Source organism: Andrographis paniculata, unplaced genomic scaffold, assembly GCF_009805555.1.
Source record: "Andrographis paniculata isolate CXL003 unplaced genomic scaffold, ASM980555v1 Contig35END, whole genome shotgun sequence".
In the NCBI taxonomy this organism is placed as follows: Eukaryota; Viridiplantae; Streptophyta; class Magnoliopsida; order Lamiales; family Acanthaceae; genus Andrographis; species Andrographis paniculata.
The window spans coordinates 3,694,693-3,714,960 of NW_026137568.1; the positions used below are offsets into that span (position 1 = coordinate 3,694,693).

The window sequence follows — 20,268 nt, forward strand, 5'->3', positions numbered from 1 at the left end:
TTGGCTGCCACTTTATTGCTTCCTTAGTCCTAGTTTACAGCTTTGATTTACAGTTTTTGTAGAAATAGAACTTTACTGTTTTGATAGTAAATAATGAAATATCACTTGTTCTTCATCATCACTCCTCTCCTATTTTCACACTTATATATAGTTTGATGGTAAAGAACTTCAAATCGCTGAGAAAGAGCGCAGAAAAATCGATTATCCAAGCCTTGTTTCTTTGTCACCAATAAATTCAGGGTAGTTCAATGTAGTTAAGTACGCGGGAGCCTTGTCGACCTCCTTAATTACTGATCTGGATTTGATTTTGATTAAAAAAAGGTAACAGGAGGGTAAAGCCACTAATGAGACAGAATTTGAGATAATTAATGGGGCATAGGCGGTGGTCTATTGGGTCACAGAAATTCCTAGTGACAGTAGGGTTTCTTTCTTATAATATCCTAATTTTGGGCGTCATTGAAGTCTTGTTGTAACTCCCTTAAGGTCAAGTATCAACGATCTAAATTCTTTATGATTTGGTTTATATGATTACATTACTCCTTCCTACCATTTTCCATATTATACATATACGTTTCGACTTAACACCAGCATCATTCGCTCATTTCATCCAAGATAATATAGCCATTAAGGAACGCAAAAATCAGACACAGTGCCTCTTTATCACCCTCATCCGCTCAATCTATATAAATATATAGTGTCTTTTCGCTCATGTCCCTATCATTCACCCGCCGCTGGCACCACCACCGCTCATCATTGCTCCGCTCAATTTCGCTCACCCTTACTGCTTTCTTTAGTTTTTCTGGTTTTCTCCAGTTTTAGATTCAGACTCACTTTCGAGCGGGTCTTTTTACCACTTTATCGCCATTTTGACCAGATTAATGCTCGATTTGACTTTGTGATTAAAAATCCTTGTGTTCAACCTGGAAACTCACCAGATAAAGAGTATAAACAATTATGATAAATGATTCAGGGTCTACAACTACAAACGTTTCTGAATATCTGATCGCTCACAATAATCCATCACACCTTAATTTTCGACCAAAATTCCTTGTACTTGAATATATAAAATCAGATGTGTCATAATTTGGCGCCGTTGCCGAGGATTTTAAACTCGAGAAATTAAATCTTGAAAAGATCTAGTGATGCTCCATAAATACCTCTTTCTTTACCATATTTCCACTCTTGTGCCAAAAAACAACTCACCACCTCATGACTATTTGATAAATATAATATGAGAGGTCGGTCTCCCCCTGGGGGCATCAGGACGGGTAGTTCACCTAAAGGTGTCTTGATGGCTTCCAAAGCTTTTTACTGTGCAGTCCCCCAAATAATTCCAAGGGTCTTTGCCCGCAGTAATTTCGTGATCGACTTCATTTTTCCTGTAACATTGGTAATAAATCTCCTTAAATAATTTACCTTGTCCTGTAAACTTTGAACCTCCTTGACCGACTTGGGGGTTGTATTTCTAAGAGTGCTTTGACTTTGTTTGCATCAATCTCAATGCCTTCTTCATGTACCAGAAAACTTAAAAAATTCTCTACCGATACTCCAACAGCGCACTTAGTTGGGTTCATCTTTAAGTTATACCTCTTCATTTGCTAAAAATCCGCCTTTAAATCTTCCAAATGACTTTCGAACTCAGCCGACTTGAAAATCACATCATCAATATAGACTTTCATTGATTCGACAATGAGATCATGAAAATGGCATTCATCGTCCGATGATATGTTGTCCCTGCATTTTTCAACCCGAAAGGCATGACCGTCCATTCATATATCCCTAACGCCCCTAAGCATCTAAAAGGTTGTTTTGGGAATGTCTTCCTCCATCAGAAAAATTTAATTATAACCAGCATATCCATCCATCATAGTAAGAATTCGATGTCCCATGGCCGAATCGACCAACATGTCAGCCATAGGCATGATACCCTCATCCTTAGGAGTCGCTTAATTGAGATCACGAAAATCGATGCAGATCTAAAATTTTCCTTTTTGATTAGTCACTGGTACAATATTTGTCAGCCATTCAGCATATCTACATGGCCGAATAAACCCAACTTTTAAGAGCTTCTCAATTTTTTCTTTGATTTGAGGCATTAATTCAGGACTGATATGTCGAAGCGGATGTTTGTATGGGTTGAACCCAACTTTGATGGGTAACCTATACTCCACCAAACTTTTCTCCAAACTAGGAATTTCTTAATGATCTCATGCCAAGCAATTTGCATTATTTTGAATCAAATCGACCATCCGATCATGTTGTTATCTGGACAACAAACCACTTACTCTAACCATTTTTGGAACCTGATCGGTCCTTTTATTATGCTCAATGAGGGGATCCTGTGTTGTAAACGATAGCTCTGTGTTCTCGAACAAGTCTGGCCATCGAAATTTCTTGACCTCTGCCATACCACGTACACCTTGCAAATTATCTAACAGTTGCCCTAGATAATACTGATTAATTATCATAAACTCATTTATATTAGTACATTCCATAAGAAACTTGAAACAAATACAGTGCCTTGGTTGTCGGGAAGCCATTATGTAGATAAGAGAATTGTTCTATCAGAAGAACGCATACCCTTGGCTGGTGAGCCTGTAGCTACGCCATGGGTACTCGCTAACTAAAGCAGTTTGCAAGATTGGTGGAATATAACCTGAATAAAGATTAAATTCCTTAACGGCTTCTGAAACACCAAAGGGGTTGTCACTAGCTTCCATTTAAACACCTGATTACCCTCCCAAAACAACAATTGTTGGTGCAATGATGACGCCACATATTGGGATGCATGAATCCAATCATTTCCCAAAAGTACTAAATATGTGGTATTTGCATCTACCATGAAAAAAATAGTGGATATTATTTTTGGTCCCACTTCTATTGGAGCGACCATCATACCTTACGGTTTAGTCGGTTGACCTGTAAAACTCATCATTTCAATGTCGACCGGTGTTAGATCGAAAACTTCGTTGCCCAATCTTTTGAGTGTCTTTAAGGGAATAACATTAAAGACTGCACCATTGTCAATAAATACTTTACTGACCAGATTACTAGAGATATGAGCATTGACATACAAGGGCTTCAGATGGGGAACCGTCCCTTTCGGTAGGGAAGAAAAAATCATTTGCGGGGGAGTTTCCATTGATAGATTTGGATCTGTTATCTCTGCCCACTCAGGTTCTTCGACACACTCATAAACCAAACTAGCCAAAATCGGCTCCTCCCATGTCGGCTCCTCTTGTTGCCAATAAAATCCGGACATTCCAACCTTAAAAGGGGGTTGTCTGATAACTCTGTTCATCCGTTCTTCCGTAAGTGACTTAATCTCCTTTGGTGAGAAGGAACCAAACCATATTTTATGCCGGTCTTCCTCGGCGGCCTCCCTTATAACTGGATCAATATTGATTCTATTAAATTATTGACATATGTAACACTTCGCTTTCTTGATAGTCCTCTTTTGATCCCTCTTTTGGATAGTTCTATATTCCATAAGAGTATTCGAAGACTTTCGGATCCTAGCTTCTATTTTGACCCCAAATTCTGACCCCTAAGTAAGGGGCCTTTTTCCTTTGGTACGAAGACCATGTCTAGCAGCATATCTACGTTTAGAATTACAAATCTAAGTATGATTCGTACCGAAAATCAAGGATCAATATTAAATGACAATGGCTTTCTGTTTTGACTCCATTTATCATTGACCGGACAGGGCTTCCTCTTTGGCCGGTCTCGCACCAGAATCTGATCTTTGAGTTCCACCTCATAAGTTCCATCAGGCGATCCCACTTCTCTACAATTCGGTCTTTACACAACTTGAATTCTTCCTTTTTTCTTTCCTTCGGACTTGCCTTTCTTTGTAATCCTTTATCTAGAGCAATTATAGTTGTGGCCATTGTCACTTTTGAGAACGACTGTTGTTCTACCCCCAATGTGACATATTTGAAGTGTCCAGCTTTGATAGCCCTTTGAATCTCCATCCTGAAATGTGTACACTTATTTGTAATGTGTGTAAATGAATTATGCCACTTGCAATAAGGCCTTCCCTTAATTTCCTCTTTTGTTATCAATCGTTGTCCTTTATGAATCCGAATTTGCCCATCTGCCAAGAGGATGTCAAAGATCTTATCTGCTTTGGTAGTATCAAAATTTGGTTGATCTTTCTCTTCTGTTCCCGGGATAGGCTTCAATTTTTGGGCAAACGTATGGTTTTCCACTGACAATCTCTGCCGCCATTTCTTCTGCTTAGACCATTGAATCAGTCTCTGGGATGTATGATTCTACTTCTATGGTAGCCATCTGTTGAACCCTGTGGCATCAAAAATTTTGATCTTTTTTCCCTAAATAATGACTCCAAATGCCAAGATTTAGTAGCTAGACCAGCCAGATCTTCCACATCACGAATGGTTAGCTAGTACTGTCAAAATTTGGTTGATCTTTCTCTTTCTCCTCTATCACAGTAGGACATTTGTCCTTCATTAAACGGATCCTTTCTATAAAATGCGCAGAACATTCTTCTGGTATCTATCTCATTTAAAAAAAAAAATCGTTAAAGACACCGTTGGAATAGGATTAAAGAACCTGGCATGAAAGGTTGTCTCTAATCCTTCCCACATGTGTATTTACCCAGGTGGCAGGTTAACAAACCAAGAGAAAGTTGTCTTGGTCAAGGATAGACTAAACAACTACAACTTATGAAATGGATTGTTACCAATTTCCCCCAACTGAACCATGAAACGTCTGATAAATATATATTGTTATCCATTTTCTAGAGATAAATTATAGGATTTAATCAATGTTTTGGATATATTCATACTCATTTTTGGCATGTATTGATTTGTGCAAGGTAATTGAGCGATTCACGTCCATGCCATATTTTCGATCAAAGAATTTTGGAAATACTTGAATTAAGCTCTCATGCTAAGAAAAGAAGTGGATTATTGGAATTAAAGCTTGATTGTTGGCATCGTGATTAATAACGAGCAATTAAGGGAGTGATTAAGGACCCGGTCATCTATAAAAAGGGGGGCCAAGACATTGGATATGGTATCACAATTTACACTTACATTTCATAGTTTGAAGGATTAAGCAAGGCATTTGAGAGGAAGCGCCATCAGGAGATCATCATTATCTTTATCTTATTGTTTTCTTTTATTTTGAGCATGAGTAGCTAGTTTTCTTTATTATAGTCCAAGGTTGAATTTAGATTTCGGATTTAGATTTTTGAGATTATGTTTTGATTTAAATTGCATCTTGTTTATTAAATTGATATTTGTGCAATTTTTGTGATTCATAACTACAATTGTTTTATTTAATCTTTTATCGCGGCCGGATTTTAGATTGGTTTTACAATTGTGTGCCAATTGAACATTTGCATCCGTAATTGTGCACTTGTTTGATAAAGTGGTAAATAGGTTGACAAGCTTAGCCTAGGAATTGCATGATCAAATAATTTAATCTTTTCGTAATTGATTGAATATTTGAATTGGGTTTTTCTCGGGCTATTTACAATTGAAGAAATTAATTTATGGTCGTACCTAGATTATTTCTTTGATTAGGGATGCGGTTAATCGATCGTATCATTGCCGCCAATAAAGTAAGGAAAAATTGGGTATTATGATCGTATCTAAAGCCTGTAACCAATTTATCAATTAAAGAAATTAAACTTTGCAGTCCCTGTGGATTGACCTCGGCACCACCTGCTACGCGGAAATTGTGGTGTTAGAGTAATTTTATTGGAAGCACCGAGGCTACCAATTTTTGGCGTCGTTGCCCGGGACTGACATTTGTTTTATTTTATTTTTGTCATTCAATTTTATTATATATATTATATATTTCTATAGTTTATTTCCTGCTCTTCTCGCACAGGAAATCTAATATACAAAATGGAAATCGAGAGATTGGCGAGGACATTATGAAATGAAGCAAAAAGAAAGCTGGAATTTGAAAAGGCGTCGAGTTCTCAACTGAGCGAATCGATCAAGCAAGAGCCCGATATGGTGGAAGAGGATACCCGCACGCTCAGGGAGTTCTCTATGCATTTCTTTGCCGGAAATTGAAGGTAATGCTAGTTTCGAATTACGATCCGGACTAATACACTTTTTGCCCTCGTTTCATGGCCTTGCAGGAGAAGAACCACATAAACATCTGCAGGAATTCGATGTGGTTTGCCCAAGCATGAAACCACCAATGGTTACGGAAGAGGAAGTAAAGCTACGGGCATTCCCTTTCTCATTGAAGGATGCGGCGAAGGAATGGCTATTTTTTCTACCGGCGGGAAGCATGACTACTTGGAGGGACATGAAAAATAAATTTTTGGAGAAGTATTTTCCGGCATCGGGGGCGGAGACATTACGCAAGGAAATTTGCGGAATCAAGCAACAACAAGGAAAGATGTTGCATAAATACCTAGAGAGGTTCAACAGGCTTTGTGCGCGATGCCCGCAACACCAAATCACTAACCAACTTTTTCTCCAATACTTTTATGAAGGACTGGGCATGCGAAACCGGAACAACATTGATGCCACTAGCCAAGGAGCACTGGCGTATAAAACCCCGAAAGCTGCATGGGAGTTGATCGCAAGGATGGCAGACAATTCGCAACAATTTGGAATAAGAGGAGTCGAATATTCAGAAGGTAACAATTCTCTTCGACAACAAATTTATGAACTTACCAAAGTTTTTCATCAATTGGCTGCAGGAAACACACGTCATTTGAAAGCGTATAGAATTTGCATGAGCCCGGAGCATCACACCGATGCATGCCCTACCCTGCATGAGGACAGTCATGCCGATGTGAAGGCAGCCAGTTTCAACCAACCAAGGCACCCACAATATGATCACTATTCAAACACCTACAACCCAGGGTGGAAGGATCATCAGAATCTCAGGTATGGAAATTCACACCATCAAGGGTTCCTGCCACAAGCACCTCCGCAACAATTTGCCCAACCACCACCACAGCCTTCCAAATCCAACACTTCACTGAAGGAAATGATGAAGACCATGGCCGCTAACACAATCCAATTCCAGCAAGATATGAGGGCGAGCATTCAAAATCTTGAATCTCGTGTGGAGCAAATAGCGGTGGATCTTCGCCATGTTAAGGAAAGGGAGACGGGGAAATGTCCATCACAATCGGAAAGAAACCCAAAGAATGTTAGTGCCATGAATTTACGAACCGGGAAGACGGTGGGGGCTCCAGAACCAATCATCCCGAAGGATAAAGACGAGAGCACCATTGAAAAAGGAATCGAGAAGGAAGATGCAAAGAAAAACTTAGGTAATTGATAAAACTATCACTAAATTAAATACTAATCTTGCCCCTTTTCCGTCCAGGTTGGCAAAGACGATAAAGCCGAAAAGAAAGAATGAGATTTTGGAGATTTTTTGAAAGGTCGAGCTCAATATACCCCTATTGGACGCAATCCACAAAATTCCAAAGTATGCAAAGTTCTTAAAGGAGTTGTGTACCAACAAACGGAAGTTGAAGGGCGATGAATGCATCATCGCAAGCGAAAATGTGTCGGCCCTCCTCCAAAGAAAGATTCCACCGAAGTGCGGAGACCCGGGTATGTTCACAATTCCATGTAAAATAGGGCAACTAGAAGTCAAGCATGCTATGTTAGATTTAGGTTCAGCAATTAATGTCATGCCAAAATCAATCTATAACTGTTTGAATCTTGCACCGCTAAAGAAAACCGGGATTATTATTCAACTTGCTAATAGGACGCATGCATATCCCGAAGGAATTATAGAGGATGTCATTGTCCAAGTTAATGAATTAATTTTCCCAGTTGACTTCTATGTCTTAGAAATGCATGATGAACATTCGCCCAACCTATCACAACTACTTTTAGAAAGACCTTTTATATGTACGGCGGATACTAAGATTGATGTAAATAATGGAGTTTTGATGATGGAATTTGATGGGGAAAAAATTGAATTCAAAATTTTTGATGCGACTAAATATCCCTTCGATCCTCACTCTATTTTCTCGTTAGATGTTATTGACCTTGAAGTGCAGGATGCTTTTGAGTTGAGGGGTGACGATGCGCTCGAAGTGGTACTCACGAAACACTTGAAGGTTCAAAGCATGCCTACTCGAGGATTGAGTCTAGATTTTTTGGAAGTGACGCAAGCCTTAGAAGCTACAACTTTAGTTTCACACAGGTATGCCCATGCTCCTATATTCTTACCCGAGACTAATATGCATTTCTTGGCTTCGATTGTGTAGCCGCCGGAGTTGGAATTAAAACCACTACCGAGCCATTTGAAGTATGCCCACTTGGGGGAAAATGAGACCTTTCCGGTGATCATTTCATCGAAGTTGACGACGGAACAAGAGGGAAAATTGATTCAAGTGCTAAAATAACACAAACAAGCAATAGGATGGACGATAGCGGATATCAAAGGTATAAGCCCCTTATTTTGCACGCATAAGATCACACTTGACGAAGATGCAAAGCCGGTGAGGCAGGGCCAAAGAAAGTTGAATCCAATCATGACGGAAGTTGTTAAGAATGAGGTCCTCAAACTCCGGGATGTAGGAATCATATTTCCTATTCCCGATAGTCCTTGGATAAGTCCAATCCAAGTTGTTCCTAAGAATTCCGGGGTAACCGTGGAGACAAATCAAAATGGTGAGTTAGTCCCGGTAAGAAAGCAAACTGGTTGGAGGCAATGCATCGATTATCGTAAGCTTAATGCAGTGACAAAGAAAGATCATTTTCCTCTCCCATTTATTGACCAAATGATTGAAAGATTAGCTGGTCGAGCTCACTATTGTTTTCTAGATGGTTTTGCAGGATATTTTTAGATTGCTATCGCCCCAGAAGATCAAGAGAAAACATCATTCACATGCCCATTCGGAGTGTTAGCCTATAGATGAATGCCAGTCTTTGCAATGCCCCGGCGACATTTCAAATGTGCATGTTAAGTATTTTTTCTAGAATATGTTGAGAAAATTATTGAAGTATTCATGGACGATTTTAGTGTTTACGGGGATAGCTTCGATAGTTGTCTTGCTAACCTATCTTTGATTTTGGAAAGATGTTGTGAAGTGAATTTAGTACTCAATTGGGAGAAATGTTAGTTTATGGTAGAACAAGGAGTAGTTTTGGGCCATGTTGTATCATCACGAGGCATCGAGGTGGACAAGGCGAAGGTCGATCTAATTTCCATGTTACCATATCCTACTTGCGTTCGAGAGGTACGTTCCTTTCTGGGTCATGTAGGTTTCTACCGAAGGTTCATCAAGGACTTTTCAAAAATAGCATGCCCATTATTTGAGCTACTACAAAAAGGAGCGGTGTTTGATTTCACCGAGGCGTGCAAAAAAGCATTCGACACACTTAAGGAGTCTTTGTCATCGCCGCCTATCGTCCACCCCCCTAATTGGGAGCTACCATTTGAGGTAATGTGCGATGCAAGCGATGTTGCGGTTGGAGCGGTGTTAGGACAACGGGAAGGAAAAAGTCCCTACGCCATCTACTACGCCTCAAAAGCCTTGAGTGGAGCTCAATTAAACTACACTGTTACCGAAAATGAGTTATTAGCAGTAGTTTTTGCATTAGAAAAATTTTGTTCTTACTTGTTGGGTACTAAAGTAGTAATTTTTTTTATCATGCAGCATTACGATATTTAGTGGCGAAAAAGGAAGCGAAACCAAGACTTATCAGATAGCTATTGCTTTTACAGGAATTTGATTTGAAGATTCAGGACAAAAAGGGATCGGAGAACCTTGTCGCTGATCATTTGAGTCGTCTCCCTTATGCCAACAATGACGATTTACCAATAACGAAGACATCCCCGGACGTACAGTTGCTCCTTCAAGTTGATTATTGTATTCCATGGTATGCTGATTTAGTTAATTATATAGTAACTAAAGCGTTTCCCGCAGGTTAGCCAAAAACTAAGAGGGACAAACTCAAAAGCGACGCAAACTAATACATCTGGGATGACCCTTACTTGTGAAAGCGTTGCTCGGATCAAATTTTACGAAGATGCGTGCAAGAAGGTGAGCACTAATCTATTCTTCGATTCTGTCATACCCTTAATTGTGGGGGACACTTTGGTTCCCAACGAACGGCAAGGAAAGTTTTGGATAGCGGGTTCTATTGGCCAACATTGTTCAAGAATGCCCACACCTTTTACAAGTCATGTGAGAATTGCCAACGTGTAGGTAATCTTTCCTCTCGAGCCGAGATGTCTCAGGTACCAATGTTATTTGTTGAAATTTTTTACGTATGGGGTATCAACTTTATGGGCCCATTTCCCATGTCCCATGGATTTTCATATATCATTCTCACCGTTGATTATGTTTCGAAATGGGTGGAAGCAAAAGCCACCCGGACTAACGATTCGAAAGTGGTTGTAGATTTTATTAAGTCCACCATATTCACCTGGTTTGGAATTCCTAGGGCTATGGTGAGCAATAGGGGAACCCATTTTTGTAACAAGACCATCACCGCTCTATTCAAGAAGTACGGCGTGTTGCACAAAGTTTCAACCTCATACCATCCTCAGAAAAATGGTTAAGCAGAGGTGTCGAATCGAGAAATCAAGTCTATTCTTGAAAAGACTGTTCGACCGGATATGAAGGACTGGAGTCTCCGCCTCCTGGATGCATTATGGGCTTACCGCACCGCTTACAAGATGCCTATCGGAATGTCGCCATATAGGTTAGTATTCGGTAAGCCGTGTCATCTTCCTGTTGAATTTGACCACCGTACTTTTTGGGCAGTAAAAAAATGGAACATGATTATTGACGAAGCGGGAACACATAGAAAGTTGCATTTGCAGGAATTAGAGGAGATTTGGAATAAGGCATATAAGAGAGCCTTGACGTACAAAGCAAAGACGAAAGACTTTCATGACCAACGAATATTAAGGAATAATTTTGATGTCGGTCAGATAGTGCTTCTTTATAATTCTAAGCTTAAGCTTTTTCTCGGTAAGTTACGTTCCAGATTGATTGGTCATTTTGTTATTACTAATGTTTTGCCTTATGGTGCAGTCGAAATTCAAAGCTCAAAGACTGAAAAGAAATTTGTGGTGAATGGCCATCAATTGAAACCCTATCTAGAGGGCGCTGAAGCTGAGGACGTGGTTTGGATGGCTGTTGAGGATCCTTTAATTTAATTTCTCAATTAATAATAATGTCTAGCCAAAGACGTTAAAGAAAAGCGTTTTTGGGAGGCAACCCAATCTTATTTTATTTCATGTTTTCTCTTGCATTTTCTTTTTGGTGTGATTATTCGCTTGTCTTTGCTTTCCGTAGGTGACGATGATTTTTCCGATGCCCAGGGCCTTGATTCGAGCATTTATTTGGCATTCGAGAAGGTGATGCGAATTTCGGCATGCTCATGTCGGACGCAAGCATGCCTAGGCTTCAGGGAAGTCTACTATTTCTTAAACTTTTTACTTTTCGCGTTGCCCTACATTGAGGACGATGTGCATAGTAAGTGTGGGGGGTGAATATTGTGAATATCCATTGTTTTCCCGATTGCATGACTGACTTGAGTGCTAAAGACTTGTGTGTATTTCTTTTCAACATGACATGTTTTAATTAGATGACTTGCCGATGAAGTAAATGATAAATATGCCGAGCATGACATGCTTTACCCTATGCAAGATTTGAGCCTAATAGAGCATTCATTTTAAATGCTATATATTTCTTCTTGTGTGTGATTGTTGCTCTAAACTTGGTTTTCTAGAACTTGCGTAGCGATGCATGTCGAATTTTATTTCCGAGAAGTCTATGCGATTAATATGATAAGGGCATTAGGATGAACCATTTAACCTTATATATCTCCTACCTAAAAAATTTAATCAATTAGTGAGCCTCGTCGAGCTTGAATATTCTATTTTTATTGTTTAAAGAGCCGCATTTTAACCTACGACCTTTCTTTCTAAAGCCAAAATTTATTTGAACCTATAGTCAAAGGAAAATGTTTCGAGCTCATATTATTTTAAAGTCTCTAAGGGAATGGGAAGTTATGTCTATTTATTGTTGTTTATTGCTTATAAGAGAAAAGTAAAAAAAAGTAAAAAAATAAAAATAAATAAATAATAAAAACATGGCACAAATTTTCATCACATTATAGCGGGAATGGGCATTTTGATGTTAATTTGTTAGTTAAGTTGGGGTACTACGGGTTATCTTGATGAGCATTCTTCTTACATAAATTGCAAAGACTAAAGTTTTGAGTATGCATGCTAGTGAAGGAATAAATGAGGAATGAGAAGTTTTACTCGGAGTCTATATATTACAAAATGAGCTTGGAATATTTTCTTTTTGACTTATTGGCCGAATAATATCTTATATCCTACCCCAACCTAAAGCCCCGTTACAACCTTATTTAAAGACCCTTTGATTATTTGCATTAGATTCTAAGAATTAAGATATGTGATCAATATGCAAGCCTATGGGATAATTATTTTATACGATGCAACACGAGTGACTTTTTAACCCATATATATTTGAGTGTTGAATGTATACACTTTATTTCTAGCAAGGTTATGTTGCGCTTGGTATGTTTTGAGTTTTACTGAGGTAATGATAATATGAATTTGTTTGTGGAGATTATGATTGCATCAAGTTCTTTCGTGTGTTTGTTTGGTTTATGCTTGAGGGAAAACATGGTTTGGGTGATAGGGAATTGATAAATATATATTGTTATACATTTTCTAAAGATAAATTATAGGATTTAATCAATGTTTTGGATATAATCATACTCATTTTTTGCATGTATTGATTTGTGCAAGGTAATTGAGCGATTCACGTCCATGCCATATTTTCGATCAAAGAATTTTGGAAAAATTTGAATTAAGCTCCCATACTAAGGAAAGAAGTGGATTACGGGAATTAAAGCTTGATTGTTGGCATCGTGATTAATAAAGAGCGATTAAGGGAGTGATTGAGGACCTGGTCATCTATAAAAAGGGGGGCCAAGACATTGGATGTGATATCACAATTTACACTCACATTTCATAGTCTGAAGGATTAAGCGAGGCATTTGAGAGGAAGCGCGATCGGGAGATCATCATTATCTTTATTTTATTGTTTTCTTTTATTTTGAGCATGAGTAGCTAGTTTTCTTTATTTTACTCCAAGGTTGAATTTAGATTTCGGATTTAGATTTGTGAGGTTATGTTTTTATTTAAATTGCATCTTGTTTATGAAATTGATATTTGTGCAATTTTTGTGATTCATAACTACAATTGTTTTATTTAATTTTTTATCGCGGCCGGATTTTAGATTGGTTTTACAATTGTGTGCCAATTGAACATTTGCATCCGTAATTGTGCACTTGTTTGATAAAGTGGTAAATAGGTTGACAAGCTTAGCCTAGGAATTGCATGATCAAATAATTTAATCTTTTCGTAATTGATTGAATATTTGAATTGGGTTTTTCTCGGGCTATTTTCATTTGAAGAAATTAATTTATGGCCGTACCTAGATTATTTCTTTGATTAGGGATGTGGTTAATCGGTCGTACCATTGCCGCCAATAAAGTAAGGAAAAATTGGGCGTTATGATCGTATCTAAAGCCTATAACCAATTTATCAATTGAATAACGAGATTATTTAAAATCAATGATCGAATGTTTAATCCGGTTTCTTGTTTACTCCTTGGCTTAGAAGTTTAATCTTTTTGAAATCTAGATTTTATCGTTTATCTTAATTATCTTAGTGAATTGTTAATCTATCCCCCAATATTTAAAATTTTGACAAAACAAAAATTAAACTTTGCAGTCCCTGTGGATCGACCTCGTGACCACTTGCTACGCGAAAATTGTGGTGTTAGAGCAATTTTATTGGAACCACCGAGGCTACCAGCGTCCCACATGCTCAATAGTAGAAGAACCTTCCTCCCCCGAGAATGTGTGAAAGTCGGGTGGTCGATAATTCCTAGAAAGGGGATGTTTATTGATGATTCACTCAGGGAATGGTCGTTGGTATGCGGGATGATTGGTTACCTGTGGAGTCATACTGAAATAGACCCTTAGAATGTGTGTGACATCGTCCGGGTCCAGTCTTAACGGATGATGATCCGGAACTGGAGTGGGATCATAAGGATGACCTCCAGGTCGGTCATCCCTCTGTAAACCTGTCTAAAAAGGCTCAGGCTGAGTCCCCAAAAGGATATTTTTTGAAAAAGTGAGGGGAGTTTTACCTCTCTCTGCCCTACTAGGGACTGTAGCACTTGGAATAGTGATGTCCACGAATGACGGCCCTGCAATGTTTGTCTGAAGGCGCGAATGAGACAATCGTGGAGGTGAAGGTGAAGGTGTGGAGTGAAGCGTAACTCTCGACAGGGCTTGATCGAGCATATTTTCAGCATTAAGTTTTGTTGCTCATGCAACATTATCTGCATGGTTGTTGTTTGTTGATGGTTCATTTGTTGAACATTATTTAACTATTCAAATGGTATTTTAGAGACCCTCATGGTGGGGATAGTTGTTGTTGTTGTCGAAGTGGCCCCGACGGTTGTACTGAGGCCTTGAGACTGGGAACCCACCATGAGGTTCCTAGTGACTATTCAACCAGAAAGAGTTGTTTAAAATGCTCGTTTGATGTAAGATCAGCAATTTTGCCTCGAACTTCCATTGTGGTCGCCAATTTGTTTATAGTAATTTCAACAATAAAAAGTAAAATTTGAAAATATATTTCAAACTTGAACAGTAAAGCCCTGAACTATAAATTCTCAAGTGATAAACAAAGAGTTGAAGAAAGTGTAAAATAAAGTAAATAAAAATGAGCCCCAATGAGATTTTTGGAATTTTGTCTGATTGAAGATGTTCGCTCTTTCTCATTTGAATTGCTAATATACGCATCAATCTAAATCGTCCAGAACCACTTCCATGTCGGTTACCAATCTGAACCGTCCAAAACTGCTTCCATGTCGGTTACCAATTCGAATCGTTCAAAACCGCTTCTACGTCGGTTACCAATTCGAACCGTCCAAAACCGCTTACCAATCTGAATCGTCCAAAACCGCTTCTACGTCGGTCACCACTCTGAACCGTCCAAAACCACTTCTACGTCGGTGACTTTTGTAACCAACCGCCCCAAGGTCCACGCTTGGATAAGTTTAATGTCTGCAAGACCAACCGTCCGAACGGTTGGGCCCAACAACCAACCCAATCGAATGGATCTGGCCACCACTAGGCCTTCCATTCATCCTTCCTGGGTTCAAACTCTAGTCTTACTTTTGTACTCAACAACTTCTATTACTGTCATATAATACTATTATAATGATATTTTTGCAAAAAATTATAAAATATAAGAATATTTTTAATTAATGTTAAGTACAATAACGCAAAAAGTAAATGAGACCCTTAGAATTAGACGGATGAAGTATATAATAATATTGTATTAATTAATATATATATATATATATGCTTGTGTTTAATATATATTATGTGTGAAGGGATTGGAGAAACGAGATACGGTTTATATTTGGGGACAGAAGATCCCATGGGATGAAAATGACATTATATTCGGTGTGTTTGACTAAAGAGTTTTAATTTTAGATTTGAATTTTGAATAGTAAAAAAATGTTAAATTTCAATAATTATATAAAATATATATTAATACGATATTTTGAATATAAAAATAATAGTTAGTATAATATAAAAAAACTAAAAATTAATGTCCAATTGATGACTTTGAAGAAAAATAATAATAATAAATAGTAAAATGAGAATAAAATTTCTAAACCAACCACACCCATTATAAGTTATATTAGATTAGTAGATGCATGGGCAAGCATCATAATAATAATAATAATAATTAGAGGTAGCACACCAACGATCCAACATGAACAATGGAGGTGCATGTTATGAATCGCAAACAAATTAATCAGAAATGGGTGAGGGTACTAACTGATCAACAAACATCAATCAATCAATCATTTCAAAACAAAGAAACGCCTTTTAATTCACTTTTGTATCTCATCTCTTCTCTTCTGTTCTCTTCTAAACTAACTAATTAACGATCCACAGAAGTGCGTGCAAACACATTAAGAAGAGACGGACGTCTAATTAGAACACAACACAAGGCAACACTTCCTAAACAGGATGGATGGATGGATCAGTGTAGAGTGGCGCGTCCCTAATTATCTATCTATCCATCTATCTATCTGGAAGCAAGCCGAGGTCGACTATAGTAATATTATCGTATTGCATCATGTACACTTGCCAATGAATCGGACAAAAGCTCAAAAAGTAACTTACGTACCATGCATGAAGATAGCTAGCTAGCTAGCTAGCAGGGGCGGCCTCGACGGCAGGTGAGGACGCCAGCATCAGATGTAATGGATGCAACCATGGATGAGGATTTGGCACCTAAGCTTGAAGCTCTGTTATAGCTGGAAGCACCCCCACCCCCACCGCCTGATGGGACGAAATACGCCCCGTTAAGCATCAAGTCACCCTCTGATCTCCAGTTCCAACCTTTCCATTTACTCTCCGCGGTTTCAACCCTCTTAGTCACCTCCTTTGCAAAAGGATTCGCCGGTGCAAGATACCGGTTGCCTTGGCTGTTGATGGTCGGGTTTGCGCTCCCTCCGATGGCGTACATCTCCCAGTGAGTGTAGTCGTTGTTCACCACATGGAAATACCCATGCCTGCACCTGAAAATGAATATACATATATACATTAAAGTAAGTGAATTGAATTGAATTCTGTTGTCTGTGTCTGTCTCTACTCTCATCATCATCACCATCACCTTGGCATTCTCTGGATGAGGCCTTCCCCGAAGTGATTGTAGGCAATGGTCACTTGCATTCGCTTGTCCTTTGTGTAAGAGTCACTGTGTCCCAACAGCATCACCTCGTTGTGATGGGAGAAGTGATTGTTGGAGATGGTAATGGCGGTGGAGCCCATCACAGCATCCACCAGACCGTCAGCGCATCTCGAGAGCGAGTTATGGTCCACCCAAATGTGGCTCGACCCGAATATGGAAATGGCATCTCCGTCGGCCATAGTCCTCCAACCATAGTGGGAGGGGGAGCTCCTAACCATGGCATTTCCAGTTCGCTTGCAGTCGTGGATGTGAAGCCCGTGGATGATCACATTGGTAACAAATTGGATGGTAATGCATCCCCCATTAGCAATGTGGACCTTCGCTCCACGCCCATCTATGGTCTTGAAGCTGTTCATGATCAGTTCCTGTTTCAATGTTATAACCATGTCGCGCTTGAACACAATCCAGAGTGGCTGCTTCTGGATAACAGCATGCCGCAGAGTTCCGGGCTTGGGGTTCACCGGGTCGTCATCCCTGGGATCACTCACCACGTAGAATCGACCATGCCGACCACCAACAGCTCTGCGACCAAACCCAATGCCACACTCGGCTAGTTTCTTGCGATTCTTGTGCCAATTTGGGTCGCAACGCCAGCAGTCGTCGATAGGGTTGCCTGTTCCACAAGAGAAATATCCCAGCTTTCGTCTCGCTCTCGTATTATTACTAGTGGCCCTGTAGATCATAGAGTTATTTAACTAAATAAGGTTTCGTCAGCATTCAAAATCAAATAGTCCACATATATTAATTAAGCCCATCATTAATTCTCACATGAAGAAGAAGAAGAAGAAGAAAATAAAGGATAATGATTGTTTCAACATCCAACATCTTTGGATGCCCATTAACCAACTCTACTCGAGCCCACAATTCTACCTACTTTTAATGCATACACTCGAACCCATAACTAGATGCCTGAAAGAGATGACGAAAAGCACATGGTTTAACATAAATTGAAGTCAAATTTTACTTCATATCCAGCCACACGACACGAGGGAGCATTTCTGAAATTACTTGCGATAAGCTTAATTATGATTAGACGAGAAAAACTAAACTATACCAATGTCAATGACCAGAGGTAACAACCGCAAAAGATCATAATCAATATAAGCTAATATTTTATAGAAAAAACAATAAGTAGATGCCTTTTCTTTCCCAAAAAGGCTGAAAAACTCAGGAGTGATAAAGAGCCGTGGCATATGTCTGCTTAACTATGAAAGGGCCACAGCAAGAACAACGGTTAACACCACCAACTTATACAAAACCCCACAGTGTCAGTTAAGGCGTATCTCAACCTATTAAATACGCAGCGGCCACTAAATGCACAAGCAGAGCAGGTCTCAGCAAGTTGTGAAAACAGTAACAAAAGTAGTAATAAAACGAAAGACAGAGATATAAATATAACCCACATTTCGACCATTCTTGCAACCTCTTCTGGGTCATCAACAGCATCGTCATTTACAATCTCCTCTTCAATTACTTCCGACCTGAACACCACCCCAAAACAATCAGCATTTAATGGAGACGCACGCAACACTGAATGAACGTTTATAAAGAAAAAGTTACGACTCTTTAGCAGTTAACACTGGCTTGGTTCAACTACAGCTCATCTTCCAATCAATCAAAATTTCAGATGCTAAAGAATGGTTCTGTAAAACTAAATAAATAAACTATAATAACACTGAAGGCAAATACGAAATAATTTTTTCACGTGGGTGTTAGCTAGACGCTACCGACAATTGCGGCAATTTGTTGATGAGACATAATAATTATGATTAGGTTGGTCACACAAATTATGCGACAGGCTATTATTATGCCCATTTCCATGAACACTTTACTGAAGAGCGGCGAACACTGGACAGTGCTCAAGGCAATGGTGGAAGTGCCTGTGAATTTATTTCCACAACGAATCCCTCACAGTTAAAACCGTCAAAAAGTGCTTTTGTGAGAGACAGAGAGAGAAAAGGAACAAACCAATTTAACTACTTTTTTTTTATAGTCAAATTACGAATATATCCTTGCTAAGAAGGCTCTCTTAAGGGCATTTGGTGGGGGCAATTACGAACATATGTAAAGAGGGAATGATTTGTTGGCCAGTACGCAGAGGAATCCAAGAAGTATTACAGGTTATTACGGAATGAACGGTTAAGATTTACTAAAGATTAAAGTAGTTGAACGGCTGGGATTGATGCCTGTTCTGATAGGGAATAGGAAAGTGGATTGAAGGAGATCGACGGCTGGAATTTGATCGGTGTCGAAGAGGGAAAGGAAACGGCTTAGATTAGGTTAGGCAAAAAGCCCATTGAACTACAGTGACTCGCTGCGCAGCCATTGTTGAGCTCCGAGAGCTCTGAAAATTCTGTTTCTCCACAGCATTTAGAAGATCAATACACTCCAGACTTTCTGAAACGTATTGCAGGATTACGAAACTATTTCACACAAAAAACGAACGATAACAACAGCAGCACAACAAAATTTCGTCTGTAAAGTAAACCTTCAGAAGAAATGCAAACAAATAGACACAAACTAGGCATATACAATAAGCTCAATCTTCCTGGTTTTTGAACGCAATTTTGAAACACACAAACTGAAGCATTTCCTTCGTAAAGAAATTCGAGACATGAAGAGCAGAAAACAAAATAACACAACACAAACCTCAACTTCAGGATTTCTTTTCCCCCAAATCTAGCCACAGCTGCAATGAGCAGCACAAACAGCAGCAATATAAGCATAGACACCGTCCACTTCTTCCAAGCCATTCCTTCTGCCATCACTCCGCCGTCCGAAGGCTCCCTCCCCTCCCTCTCCACAAAAAATTCGTCAGAATTTCAGTATGGAAAAAAAGATGGTGAGAAGAGAATTGCAAAGAGAGAGGAGAGAAAGTTGGGAATTGGGGAGACAGAGGAAGCACTGCACCAAACGTAACGGCCTCTGATCAATTTTATAGACTGCGACAATCAGAAACGGTTGGACTTAACGGCCGTTAGTAACTACCGAATCTCCAGCGTAATTACCAGCCGAGCTAAACCGCGGTTAACTGAACCGTTACTCGCCACTGGCCGTAATTAGTGATTCCTGATAATTAAATATTAGGCTAATTAACTAACTGTCGCTAACTACTCTACCGCAGTCGTTTTATCCATAGTGTCCGCCGCGTGTCACGTGACATCCTCGGCCGCTCACGTGCTAAGCTTTCTTCTTGAATTACTTTTTTTTTTTTTTAAGGGCGCTTTTGTATGTATTTTCATATAAAAGGAAAAATCACAACTTATTTTTATTTTCATTGGGAAAAAAAAATAATAAATTCTTAAATATCTAAAATACAAACAAAAAAAAACACCCATGATTTGTATATGGGAGATTTTCTAAAATGTTATAAACAATTGTGTATCCAAATCCCAATGCTTTACATTAACAGAATATTTGTTGTAATAATTTATAATTATGTCGTGCCATCAATTAACAACA

General features: G+C 39.0%; 2 protein-coding genes across 2 annotated transcripts; one reads left to right on the forward strand and one right to left on the reverse strand.

The window, feature by feature from the left end:
* The first annotated feature begins 10,590 nt into the window (after positions 1-10,590).
* Positions 10,591-11,136, forward strand: LOC127249068 (uncharacterized). The gene is made up of 2 exons (XM_051271661.1): positions 10,591-10,948; positions 11,012-11,136. The coding sequence occupies exons 1-2, from the start codon at positions 10,591-10,593 to the stop codon at positions 11,134-11,136; spliced, it is 483 nt and encodes a 160-aa protein (XP_051127618.1).
* Positions 11,137-15,850: 4,714 nt separating this feature from the next.
* LOC127249022 (probable pectate lyase 8) lies at positions 15,851-19,698 on the reverse strand. Its single transcript, XM_051271615.1, has 4 exons — positions 19,456-19,698; positions 18,210-18,287; positions 16,729-17,478; positions 15,851-16,633 (listed from the first exon to the last, which is right to left on the reverse strand). The coding sequence occupies exons 1-4, from the start codon at positions 19,569-19,571 to the stop codon at positions 16,267-16,269; spliced, it is 1,311 nt and encodes a 436-aa protein (XP_051127572.1). The 5' UTR covers positions 19,572-19,698; the 3' UTR covers positions 15,851-16,266.
* Positions 19,699-20,268: the final 570 nt, after the last annotated feature.

Coding starts and splice junctions, on each gene's coding strand:
- LOC127249068 (XM_051271661.1), top strand. CDS start 10,591: ATGAAGGACTGGAGTCTCCGCCTCCTGGATGCATTATGGGCTTACCGC. Junction 10,949..11,011: donor TAAGCTTAAGCTTTTTCTCG/GTAAGTTACGTT, acceptor CTTATGGTGCAG/TCGAAATTCAAAGCTCAAAG.
- LOC127249022 (XM_051271615.1), bottom strand. CDS start 19,571: ATGGCAGAAGGAATGGCTTGGAAGAAGTGGACGGTGTCTATGCTTATA. Junction 18,288..19,455: donor AAAGAAATCCTGAAGTTGAG/GTTTGTGTTGTG, acceptor GGTGGTGTTCAG/GTCGGAAGTAATTGAAGAGG. Junction 17,479..18,209: donor GTTGCAAGAATGGTCGAAAT/GTGGGTTATATT, acceptor TATGATCTACAG/GGCCACTAGTAATAATACGA.